The sequence below is a fragment of the Chenopodium quinoa genome, unplaced genomic scaffold (genome assembly GCF_001683475.1).
Source record: "Chenopodium quinoa cultivar QQ74 unplaced genomic scaffold, ASM168347v1, whole genome shotgun sequence".
NCBI lineage: Eukaryota > Viridiplantae > Streptophyta > Magnoliopsida > Caryophyllales > Amaranthaceae > Chenopodium > Chenopodium quinoa.
This window is the reverse complement of record NW_018743850.1, coordinates 4,992,591-5,005,771: the sequence shown is the minus strand read 5'-3', so window position 1 is coordinate 5,005,771 and position 13,181 is coordinate 4,992,591. Positions and strand designations below refer to the sequence as shown.

At 34.6% G+C, this 13,181-nt stretch overlaps 1 protein-coding gene across 1 annotated transcript; it reads right to left on the bottom strand.

The window, feature by feature from the left end:
• Positions 1–1,355: 1,355 nt before the first annotated feature.
• Positions 1,356–12,877, bottom strand: LOC110686044 (transcriptional adapter ADA2-like). Its single transcript, XM_021862615.1, has 14 exons — positions 12,651–12,877; positions 12,438–12,552; positions 5,562–5,617; positions 5,276–5,454; positions 5,078–5,143; positions 4,767–4,892; positions 4,616–4,688; positions 4,329–4,392; positions 4,200–4,249; positions 4,024–4,083; positions 3,714–3,936; positions 2,787–2,997; positions 2,195–2,455; positions 1,356–1,817 (listed from the first exon to the last, which is right to left on the bottom strand). The coding sequence occupies exons 2-14, from the start codon at positions 12,491–12,493 to the stop codon at positions 1,626–1,628; spliced, it is 1,617 nt and encodes a 538-aa protein (XP_021718307.1). The 5' UTR covers positions 12,494–12,552; positions 12,651–12,877; the 3' UTR covers positions 1,356–1,625.
• Between the last annotated feature and the right edge of the window lie 304 nt (positions 12,878–13,181).

The window sequence follows — 13,181 nt, the reverse complement described above, 5'->3', positions numbered from 1 at the left end:
TCGATTTCGGGTTATACTTAGAAACTATTAAAAATAGTGTAAAACTTAATATTATTACGAAATATGAAATTTGGGTCAAATCGGGTCGAATTCGAGTTATTCGGGTTCGGTTCAGGTCGGGTTCGGGTCTCTCTCAGTAACTTCAGGTCGGGTTCGGGTCGGGTTTTCGTGTCGGGTCAGGGTTTGCCAGCCCTAAATACGGCTATGATTCACACAAACATCGAACCAAGACATCAGCCAAAACGTTTTTTCCGAACGGCTAACCACTTATGAACAACCCTGCTCTAGTGCATTCATTGTTAAAAAGTGTCACATCTACATATTGTATAACAATTAATTTTAGGAAAAAAATGTAGTGTTAAGAGTTCATTAGTAGAAATTATATTTTCACTATCAAAAGTTGCCAATATTTAAATAAAATTCAGCTAACATGTCCCTAATAGATGAAAACTAAAGCCATTTATGTATGAGTTTATAGTTTATTACATGTTGAAGAGGAAAGTTAAATAGAAGGGCCATTTAACTATATACTTGTATAAATGGAAGACATTTTCGGGGGAGGGGAGGGGCGGCAAGGGTGGGGGAGGTGCGATGAGGGGCGGCGAGTTCTGGCGAGGTGGTGGCTTGGTGGTGGGATGGCTGGGTTGTGGCTGGAAAAGTGGGAAAGTGAAGAAAGAGGGGGTGTGTGGTAGTGGTGGTGATTCCCTTTATTTTTTTTAAAACAAATAGCATACTACATGTAAAGGGTTTCATTTTATTCTCTTTCATTCCCTTTGTTCATTCCATTCCGTTTACCCTGTGCAAACCAAATGGCCCCTAAGTATATTACGGCAGCATGCATCTCATCTCTCAAATGTTTTATTGTCCTTAAATACTACTATATGTTCTTTCTTTCTTTCTAATCAAATGTTAAACCTGTACATAGGGAGGGGTGGGGGGTGGGGGGGGGGTAGATTAAACACGAAAAGGAGATGGAATAAAAGAACAAAAACAAAGGGTGAATGATGGAGATGTTACAGAGTGAATAATCCAATGAGACACCATGAAGAAAACAAATGAGATGTCTTTATCGAAAGAAAGATAAACTTTTTATCCTACACCCGGGTGTACTTGACACACACTCGCATTTTCCTCTTGTGCTATGAAGAAAGGTAAAGGGAAAAGGGTAAAAGAAGGCAAGTATAAAAGGGGCTTGTGCGTTGTGCGTCAGATTTTTAAATTATGGGAGAGATGTGATTGTGAAGGTACTCAGCATATAAAGTCATCCAAAGCTACACATACAATCAATCAATCATACAAACATACTATCAGAAAATTAGTGTAATTTGTCACATAGAATCATGCTTGCACATAAAATGGTGATGGCAATCTACACCTCAACTTTCCCATATATGAACATGGTAAATAGCAGATAGCAAATTGATTTTGGCAAAACCATTGCCCTCGAAATACGGTTATTGCAAAAATAAATGTGGTTCGCATATAATATAAAATAAAATTCTGACATACATCATAGTCTATCCTTAAAAACTTTATCCTACCTAGGCAGCGAAAAATTAACTGTGATTCTGTGGTTTAATTAAATGAAATTTATTTGAAACTGAAGATGGGAACATACAAGGCCTTCACTGAGATATAGCTCCCTTCTGCACAAGCATATCATACACTCGATCGACTTTGCTAGGATCGACCTTGAACAAATTATGAGCATCAGATTTCTTGGTAATATTCCCCTTGAATGCTTCCATAGTCAGAGTTTGCGACATGTTAAGATAATGTGAAGGTAGAATCCTAATCTCCGCACAAAGCTTTTTCTCCTGCAAACGAGTAAAAATGTCACAACCAAAATAGAGTAATATGCCAATTGGAGCATAAGATAATATATACTATGGAGTAGATATAAATTCTTTTGAACTTTCGTATTTCCTGTTAAGGTTTCCTGCCTCTTTTTTTTCTCATACTTTTTGCAGTGGGAGGAATTCGGAGTTGAAGCAGGTAGTAAAATGTTGACATGTTACAGGATTAACTCCCAAAAATTATGAACTATTTCTCTATAGTGATATATAAGCTACCTTGAACCAGTCAACAGAGTTCGCATGAAAAATCGTACTAAATTTATATATATTGAAGCATATCAAAGAGCACTTGAAAACTTGTATGTTGGGACAGATGGAAATTTATGAATAGAGCTTACCTTGTCTGAGAGCAGATCAGCCCCTGGGAACCCAGTGATATCCCACTCGTCAAGGGAGTTCGTCTTAAACTGTCCTGTAGTCGTTGAAGCTGAGTCCTTGCTGACAAAATCTCTATTACTCCTCAGCAACACTTTACCCCCTGCACCAGCCTCAATACTCTCTCTCTGTTTGCGGGCATTCTCCTCAGCTTCCATCCTCCTTTGCCTCCCTATGTATATATCTGCCTCAGCAGAGGTGCGGCAACCAGCAGCCTTAGCTTCCTGCGAAGGAACAAATCTTACTATAAATTCCACAGCAAGATATAAAATTTACAGAGAAATTTGAGGAACTAATTCAGCGAAATTCCCTGGTTTCAAAGCTTCTACAATCTATCAGGTTTAGACATGATTTGGTGAAGAAATTCAGTGAAACAAGCCAACTATAAATCCTTTATTGGAAAATATTCAGAAAGAATTTTGACTCACTAAAACTAGAAACTCATTCAAGAACCAATAAAATTAAATTAAATCTGCCTACTTAGTTTGGCCACTAAATAAAGCATAAATGTGTATATGTTCAAACTTCGAAAAAAATTAAAATTTTAGCTTTGACCTGTAGATCCTGTAATCTTTTGCGAATTCGATGTTCATTAACGACAGACGTCAACAGCTCCTCGTGCTCTTTCTTTGAGTGATAACGCATGAATGCCCTGTAACGCTGGCATAATTCCTTCTCTTCAGGTGTCAAAGTTTTCTCGAAAGGATCTGGGTACAGTAAATTCCTCTCAAGTACAAAATCCTTCCTACGCTTCCTCTCATCAAGCCTGATATGAAAGATCAACCCATGCCACTTATAAGTTATATGCTGATTGGGTACTAGTTCAAATAGATTATCAACAACAAAATTTAACGTCTAGAAAAAAGTGCTAACAAAGCTGTTCAATATAACCAATAATAATCTTTATCTAACTAGACGTGAGAGAAACTAGGGAAAGGCAAAAATGCGGGGATGCTTTAGTGATTTGGTAAAGTTGATTGCTCAAGGAAGGTCAGCTAAGGCAGACTCATTTACATTCACATTTTGTTTGCACTAGCCATCAGGCAACAGCCAATATAAAAACTTCCATGACTTCACTAAAATCACAGCTTACTTTAATGATAAGAATGTCATAGATGAAACGTGAAAAGCCATACCAGAGGACAAGAACTACAACTCTATAAGTACGCAAACCAATCAGACAGAACATCTATAAGCAAATAAGTAGGGAAAGCACCGGGTGCCACAGACTACAATGATGCTAGAAACAGACACATTCACTTAACACCTTTACCTTGTTAGCGCCTTAGCACACATAATAAATATGTGCAAATTCCTAGCGCCTCATACATTCATTAAGAAATCTTAAATTTGGGTTATATATTGCAAGTATACTCATACTTCCCAAAATAAGGCAGCTTATTCCAAAATTTTGGATGAGAATGATTTTACCACTGATAAATGCATACAAAAAATAAAATAAAAAAGGGGATATGTGACAACCTCCGATTGTAGATTCGCAAAACTTTTAGCTTTAAGTCACGTTCAGCTTCTGTGTCAGTGTCTTTGAATTCCATATCTGCCAGTAATTGTTCAGCATCATTATCATATTCTACCTCAAATTCCTCTCTTTTGGGATTGTACCCGCATAAATCTGTAACTGGAGGTCCTTCATCAGCTGACGCTTTAGGTTTCTTTTCTCCAACACTCCGGTTGAGGTGAGAGTCTGCACAACCAATCAATTATATCAAAGAACATGTCTAAGAACTGTCAAGTATAACAGTGATAAATATTACTTATTCTGTAATCAGACCTTCAACTTTGATGACGTCACTCCCATCTTGGACTGAAAGGACATTTGTTGGCTTCTCAACTGCCCATATCATTGCAGAATCCACACCAGAAGCAAAATTAAAATCAAACTCATACATATAAAGCAGTGCAAAGATTCAAATATTAACAAGGAACAGCAATTTGAGATCTACATACCAGCCTGAGAAGAGTGGCTACCTGAAGCCTCTTTCTGCGGTTCTTCAATCCTTTACAGACATTAAAAGTAAGAAGATAGACAGTATCCTAAAGCCGGTATTAAAGAAACTTAAGGGAAACAGGCCATACTTTACTGTTGCAGGATTTATAGACTCTTCTTTTGATAATTCTTCTTTCAGAGCTGGACCAGTAGCTATCAGAAATACAAACACAAAGAATGTTTAACACAAGAAACTTCGAAAAGAACAACACAAAAAAGGATAAAAACTTTCAGTACTCCCAAAATATGTCAGAATTTTAATAGCGTATTATTTACTTCAGAAGTTGCTTTGTCCTATCTCCTTTAAGTACTATTCAATCCTGAATTTACAATTTCTGAAAACACACACATCATCAAGTAATAATTAATCACAAACCTTTAGGGTTACTATGTTCCTTGGCCATAGCAAAAAGTTCCTCTCTATTCTTTCCAGCAACATGAGACAGGTCCTACAAAGACATAATATTGAGGTTGTAGTCAAATGTTTAAAGAAAGGAAAGAACTTTAGTTGAAGAAAGTTATACTACCGGAAGCGGAAAGCAAGGAGAGTTCATGTATATATTATCATAGTGATCAATACATTCTGATTTGCTTTTTGTTCCTACATGCTCCGCCACTTCAGCCCAATTACCGAGCCCATACATTTCAATCCCCTGCACATATGAAGAAGCAATGTTTAGTAACGAGGCAACCAGATGACAACTCTCACATTGCAAAGATCACATTAAAGAATTACAATATAATTCATATTACCAGCATAGTAAAAGAAAAAGTTTTAGGGAAGAAAACAGTATTTCTAAAACTTGATGCAATAGAATAACCTCAGTAATAATATTACCTCTAGGAGCAATGACTCTTCATCTGCATTCCAATCAGGACATATTAAAGGGAATGACAGGCTATCCTGTAAAAGTAAAATAATTACAGTGAAAAGAATAAAATAAATGATAAATTTCTAGCTAAATTTAAAAATAAAAACTACGAAGTATATATGAAGCAAAAATAAAATAAATAATAAAAAAAATATATCTTTTACCATAACCCTATATGGATGGTTGCTTTTGTGAGGATTAACCTCAGCACCAACAGAAAAGCACTCAATACAGAGGTCAAAATCTGGACACACTACACACTTAATGCGAATCAATCCTGAAATATCTTTATTGCAATAATTACAGTGATAGAGTGCCTTCTTCCCATCACTTGAGCCCTGACCTGATGATGGAGGATGAGGATTAGCAAGAGAAATAATATGTTTTTTTCCTGAAGAGATGATACATATTATTCTGGTATCAAGCAGCCAGAAAGTAGGATCTTGATACCTGCCGTTACAGACTCGGTGTTCTCTACACTTGAGACAGCCTTTTTCCTCTTTGATCTACCAGAGATAAGCGCACAGTTCTCAATATATAATGGATATAAAGAAGTGTTTGTATGAAGGGAACAGGTACAATTGATAGGCATCCAAGTAGAATAAAGGAAATGGAAGACTAGCAATGAAAAAAAATCACATGTCAATAAAAGAACAGAAGTAGCGAGCTTGAAATTGATGGAAGCGATTAAATAAGGTTATCCTTAAAAAGGCACTGTACAGCGCGTGCGCGCACACACACACACACACGCACGCACGCACGCACACACTGGCCTCATTTTCTTTCTCTCCAATAACACCATCAATGTTGCTACAATATATTGAGTGTTTCTAGTTCCACATTGCCAAACTTGCCTTTTCTCTATATTTGAATACTACATGAGCTCATGGAACTGGTTTTATCTTCACATGGGCTCACAAATTTAATCCCTAAATCCACCATTATTCTTGACCCTTTTTCTTTCCCCTCTTCTTCCTCAATCTCCAAGAGCCTGAATCAATATTAGTAGACAACATGATATTCAGTCTTCCCTAGAGCTCCAAATCTCTCATCCTCGCCTGTTGCACTGATTAGCAAATCCAAAGGAAAATAATTTAACTCTCTATCTAGTTTTAGGTCATCCACTGTGCCAGATTTTACCAGTGTGACAGGTTTTTGCATGCTTGTACAAGTTTTACTACTAGAGTGTACCTGTGCTAGTGCACGAGAATAAAAAAGTAAAAGTGGAAGTTATTTAAGGGGGGGGAGGGGGTTGTTAATTTTGGAGGGTGGAAGTTATTCCAAAAAAAAAAAGTGTAACAAATTCAAGGAATGCGGTTTTGGAGAGTTGTGGTGAGAAGTTAAAAAAAATTGTTAAGTTATAATATAGATTCCTGACAGGCCTTGTTCAACTCTTACATGCTGACCAAAAAGTATCATAATTAGTTCTAAATTATAGCCAGCATCAGTAGTACACTTCTTCACCCAAGGTACTACATATCTTTAAACCAGAAAGGTTTTCCACCTTACAAAATTCTAAAAACAAAATGCACATCAAAGAAAGATAGCACGTATAATTTCAAAGCTCTTAATTAAGATAGATCCAGGCATGTTTATCTAATCCTCCAAGACTCGCCCTCCATGCCACCCCCTTGCCCCTCAGGAAATATTTGCGGGATATGTGGAAGTGGATGCTTAAAATTCGAACCTAGGATCATAAGATCCTACAGAGTTGCAACAAGTATCATAATGACACTTCAAATATTAGTACAGACCTCATTCTTATAGTACATCAATTAAAACTAAGAAAACCTGTGTTACTCAGACTCTTCATTTCAACACAAGTATCCGTGTCGGACTCCACATGGGTATGACACTTGGACACTTCACTTTTAATTCAAAATCATGGAATTTTTTCACATATTAGCCAAGTCGGACGCTTGGACACGTACCCGTATCGGACATGGGTTCTTAAGTCCAAGTAACATAGAAGATGGGCCCAAATTTGAGGGTCCACCGTTTTTGGGGCAATGAACATCATGGTGAAGTCGGATTTTCAAGGTAGGGCCCGGAAATGTCCAGATTGCACTAAGAGGTTTGGTTGACGTCCGGAAGCTTCTAAAACTTTCTAGGGCGATCTTGTACAAACTCTATGAGCTAGAAGTGTGTAGAGTTCTCTAGATTCTTGTACATAAGAGAGATGAACTTAGAATAGAGTAGAAGTCTCTAGGACTTAAGTGTGTAGAATCCTCCATTTGAGGAGGTTATGAACATTCTAGATAGGAAGGCTCTAGGTAGTAAGGAGGGTTATAAATAAGGATCATCCCCCTCGGTTTTTTATGATCCACACAATTGTAAACTCTCTCAAGCATAATACAAAGCATCCTTTGAGAAATCTCTTTCTTAAATACTTTCTTACTTGTGCCTTTAAACCTTCCACATTTAACTTTGAAGCATCATCACTTAGCCTTGCTAAGTACTTTGGGAGCCTTGACTAGAGTCTAACGGGTGGTGACTCTAGTAGGTTGCGAGCAAAAAGACTAAGGCAAATAGTCAGCACGTGACATGTGGTATCAAGCCAAGTTTTGATGTGTAGTAATAGTCTCACAAAGACAACAACAAACAATGTCATTACAATAAATAAATTTTTATAATAAAAAAATTTTAATTAATATTTTAAATATGAAAGCACTTATCTCATTCCCTCCGCCCACTTTAATAGGCCTAGATTCGATTTCGAAACAGTAAATTAAATTATTAATTATCTCATATTACTGTATCTATTGTTAGAGTTTAATGTGTAAAGTCAAATTTAGATGTTTATATCTTAACAATTCCACTCCATATAAATTATCAAGGTTATTATTGTATACGTAGCCATTTTTTTTTTTTTAAGAAGACTTCTAATGTGGCCAATTAAAGTGAAACGGAGTGATAATGTAATTTAAAACTACACAGCATGTATATAAAATATAAAAGTGCAATATAACTAATTAAACGGTTTATTAGTTAACATGTTGGAAACAATATCATATAGTCTAAAGATTGTGGAATTATATTATGGCCCTATTGCTCTAGATTTTAGGTAGAATTTGAAGATATTAAGACATGAATTTCTACTACAGATCGAAACTCACATTTTGATTGTAAGATCATATTGAAATTTTGTCAATCATGTCAAGGTCTAATGAAGTCAAGAAACATCATTAATTCCAATCCAAATCCCTTCCTCTCCACTCTCTACTAAGAGAAAAAGAGAGTGAGGTTGCAAATCTCTATAAATAGCTAAGTACTTTACCATTCTTCATAAAGAATGATATCATAATGAAGAGAAAAGAATTCTCATAACACGAAAGTAAACACATGAGCTAAGGATCAAATAAAAAAGATTACATGTAAAAAGTTAATGTGTAATAGATATCAAAAACAAACCTTAAAATGGGACCATCATCGTGGTGGAGATTCTGCATATTATTTTCTTGCATTGGATTATCACAATGAAATATTGAGGGTGAATAAAGAGAAGATGATTTTTCAAAGGTCATTATTCTAAGAGATGCGCCTAGCAAATATACTAGTACTTATATTTGTGCTCAACCCTAATTAGGCCAACCAATTATTGGGTGAAATATCAATAATTGAAACCAAATGGGAAAAAAATCAAGGAATAGGAGACCAATATGGAAAAAATCAAATGTGATTTCATATACCAACTCCAATAATAATTGAGAGAAAAGGAAATATAAGATATGAAAATCATGATGGTGAAAAAGCTAAACAAAGGTAACTAGTCATCTTCATATACCCTAGGAAAAGTAAGGCACTTGGACCTAAATCAAAAGATTAACCATTAACAAGAAGTATAAAACACTCTTACCACCACCTCCATGGCTCCATCAGACCATCACCCTTTGAAAGGATTAGAGAGCCAATATGGAAAAAATCAAATGTGATACTCCAATAATAATTGAGAAAAGGGAAGATAAGATATGCAAACGATTAGAGAGCCAATATAGAAAAAATCAAATGTGATACTCCAATAATAATTGAGAAAAGGGAAGATAAGATATGTAGAGAGCCCATATGGAAAAAATCAAATGTGATACTCCAATAATAATTGAGAAAAGGGAAGATAAGATATGCAAAGGATTAGAGAGCCAATATAGAAAAAATCAAATGTGATACTCCAATAATAATTGAGAAAAGGGAAGATAAGATATGTAGAGAGCCCATATGGAAAAAATCAAATGTGATACTCCAATAATAATTGAGAAAAGGGAAGATAAGATATGAAAAGGATTAGAGAGCCAATATAGAAAAAAACAAATGTGATACTCCAATAATAATTGAGAAAAGGGAAGATAAGATATGAAAATCATGATGCTGAACAGGCTAAACAAAGGTAAAGCAACACATTTCGTCACAACACCACCTTTTACTAAACATCTTCATATATCCTAGGAAAAGTAAGGCACTTAAGCCTAAATCAAAAGATAAACCACTAACAAGAAGTACAAAGTTCTCTTTCCATTACCTTTTGAAAGGATTAGGGAACCAATATGGAAAAAATCAAATGTGATACTCCAATAATAATTGAAAAAAAGGGAAGATAAAATATGAAAATCATGATGCTAAAAAAGGCTAAACAAAGGTAAGGCAACACATTTTGTGATAACACCACCCTTTACTAACCATCTTCATATATCCTAGGAAAAGTAAAGCACTTTGACCTAAATCAAAAGATGAACCACTAACAAGAAGTATAAAACTTCTTTCCACCACCCCTATCACCCTTGGAAGTAAGCCAACATACTTGCTCACCGTGATACAAGTCCAAAGTCCAAAAATTAAAAATACTATAGTAGAAAAAAGTGATACTGAGTAATAAAATGTTCATTAATTAGACAAAAACAAGTACTTATTCAACATCGAACTACTAGTAAAGGTTTACGAAGGATACAATAAAAAATACTACGAGCAAGTAGGAGAGTATAGTTTCAAAACAGTCGAAAAAACACAAGAAAATTTTGTAGGATATTTCAATGGAATTTCACCTAAAAAGGTGGGGGGGGGGGGGAGGGGAGAGGTAGGTTACTAATTACCAACGCTATTTATGCAAAAAGACTAGTGATACTTGCATTGTGCTACACTTTCCTTCAAAACACGGGCAACGAATGACCCTAATAGTAAATATTGTTTACATTATCAATGGCTTCGAGTTGTTATGCAAGGGCAACCAATGCTACATGAATTGTCGGTCATCTGACTATTTAACAAATCACAGCATTACCTCAAATTGAGGGGTAATCAAGCCAAAACATGACTCAGCATGTCTAGCTCGAACTTGCCTTTAATATCTTCACCAAGTCATTGTGTAATAATTAATTCAAATAGTGCGACGATAAGTGTGGCAAATGAAGGCCTTTGAGTTCTAGAATTAGAGAACTACAAATCTAGATATGCTAGTCAACAAGGAATCAGCTAAAACAAGAATCAGGATATCGGGGCTTTTATCTAGAAAATTGTGAGCTAAATGCATGTGTTTTTTTTTTTGCCATCGATTATGATGGATTAATGTTCCAAGTTCCATAAAATTGGTTTCTTTCCAGTAAATCCAAAATGCAACCAAATACAAATTTCCAATATTTCTTCTACTTAGGAGTAATTTCTTAATGGTGTTCTGATGACTATTTTTTTAACTAACTAACCCCTCTCAAGGAAAAAAGAAAAAAAAAAAACTAGGTTCAAGAAAAGAGAAATTCATTTATCCAAAGTCCCAAACACATTCTGATGGCTATTTTTTTTTAACTAAACCCTCTCAGGGAAAAAAATAATAACTAGGTTCAAGAAAAGAGAAATTCATTTATCCAAAGTCCCAAACACATGCAGTCACCAATAGCACTAAATTCACAACATGAAGCAGCCGATATTCCTATTTCTGTACAGCGTATGGCATATAACTAAATACCACGTACCACACATGCATACTCACAACAAAAGACTTAAAAATCTAAAATGATGGGATTAATAATACTAGTGTTAGAGAATTCTCAGATCTTCTGTAAAGTATAAACTAGAAGCTCATGTAAAAAATATCAATATGAAAGAGTGAAAGACGAAAATGAGCTGCCGAATATGGAACAGGCTATCTTGCTCCAACGCAAGTTGTTTGTAAACAAAATCTTGCAATAAAAAATCACTCTTCAAAATTAAAGCAACAAAGCTATCAAAAAATTCTATACATGTTCAGTTAAAAGAATAATTGTGTGATTAGATGACGAAGAAAGGGAAGAAAATTAAACATGACATTAACAGCTTGTTTGAATAAAAGGGGTTGAAGTGAAAAGGAAGAGAGGGAGAGGAAGGGACCCTTATTTCTTAAATAACAATTGGGTATGGGGTATGGCTAAGAAAAGGGAGGGAAAGCAATGGAAAATCGTTTAAATCTGTTGTTGCCACAACTAAGCTTTTGAAATGTCATACCACCTTAAGCAACATTACAATGCATCCACGAATTTTTTCTATAGTTATGAGTAGAAGCTATTGTCCATTTTCTTCACATTCCCACACTTATTTACTTTCAATCCTGTCATCAAATTAGGCAACCCAGCCAAGTCCCAAAAATCAAGTTTGACTGCGCCCAACACAATGATACCTTCTATATCTGATCCTATCTTTTCCATTTTCCAAAAATAACATTATAAGGAAACATTAACGACATTTACGACAACGTATTTTACACATACCCTTCAATCCAAACATCATTTATGTATTTATATCACTCACAATTTCAATTGCAAGTTCACTTATATATACCAAATTACCAAGTAATCAAAAACAGAAAAGAAAAAAAAAACTTTCACTTAACTCAGAACTTTAAAAACATTCAATCATCAAAACACATTAGAAAAACACACAATTTAATCAAAAAAATGCCTTAAACATTCAATTATCAAAATAAAATAGAAAATCACAATTTAATCAAACAAATGCCTTAAACATTCAGCTATCATAATAACAATTTTTAAAAAAAAACACACACACACACACACACACAATTTAATCAACCAAATGTCTAATACCTTCGATAATCATACAGAGTAATAACAAAAAAAATGGACACAATTTCATCAAGCAAATGCTTAAACCAACTATAAAAAATTTAAAAAATCCCACACAAATTTATGGAAGAAGCAAGGCCTAAACATTCAATCATCACAAAAACAGTAATAAAAAACAAACAAACACTTTCATCAAACAAATGGTAAACCCAACATTAACAAAAGTAAGGGTAATAGAAAATAAAAACGAATATAAAATAAATATAGCTTAAAAATTTTAAGTTACTTTTGGTTGGGATCATCATCACTGGGGCAAGGAACAACTGCTCGAGAACGACCCATTGATTACCAATGGCGTAATTTCTGAGGATTTTCACTGGGTTCAACTCAACACCAAAAATCTGCAAAAACAAATTAGAAAAATTTGAGCTTTCTTTTGCAACAATGAAAGATATTCAATTTGAATTCCAAAGAAAACTAAGATAACCATTGAATTCACCTGAATAGCGAGTAAGCCAGAACTCGAAATTCTGGAAAAGTTTTGCAGAATTCTCAAATTCAAGGTTTCAATTTGGTAGAAGGAAGTATTCGAAGAAATAGGAGGGTATTTTTTTAGAGGGAGAAAGTGTCTGAAATTGTTAAGACAGACAAATTGTGAATGACTTAAATATAAAATAGTGAAATTGCTTTAAAACCTAACGGTATTAAGGAGTGACTAGAGAGGATGAGAATTGTGACATCAAACATTTTCATGTGTATTTTCCATTTCCTAAAATGTAGATTATGTTCTATGATTCGATTTTTTACCATGATTATTTATTGATATATATGGAAAAAAAAAAATTCAATTAGGTAAAAATAAGTAAATTTTTATAATCGACAAAATTGATTAAAATTCAGCAAAGATAATTTAATTTAAGTTTCTAAATGTTTATACAATGAAAACTATAGAAAAATATCAATGGAATAAGCATTAAGGAATGAAGAAAAAAGTAATTATTATAGATCTTCAACCGTTCTTGCTTCTTCT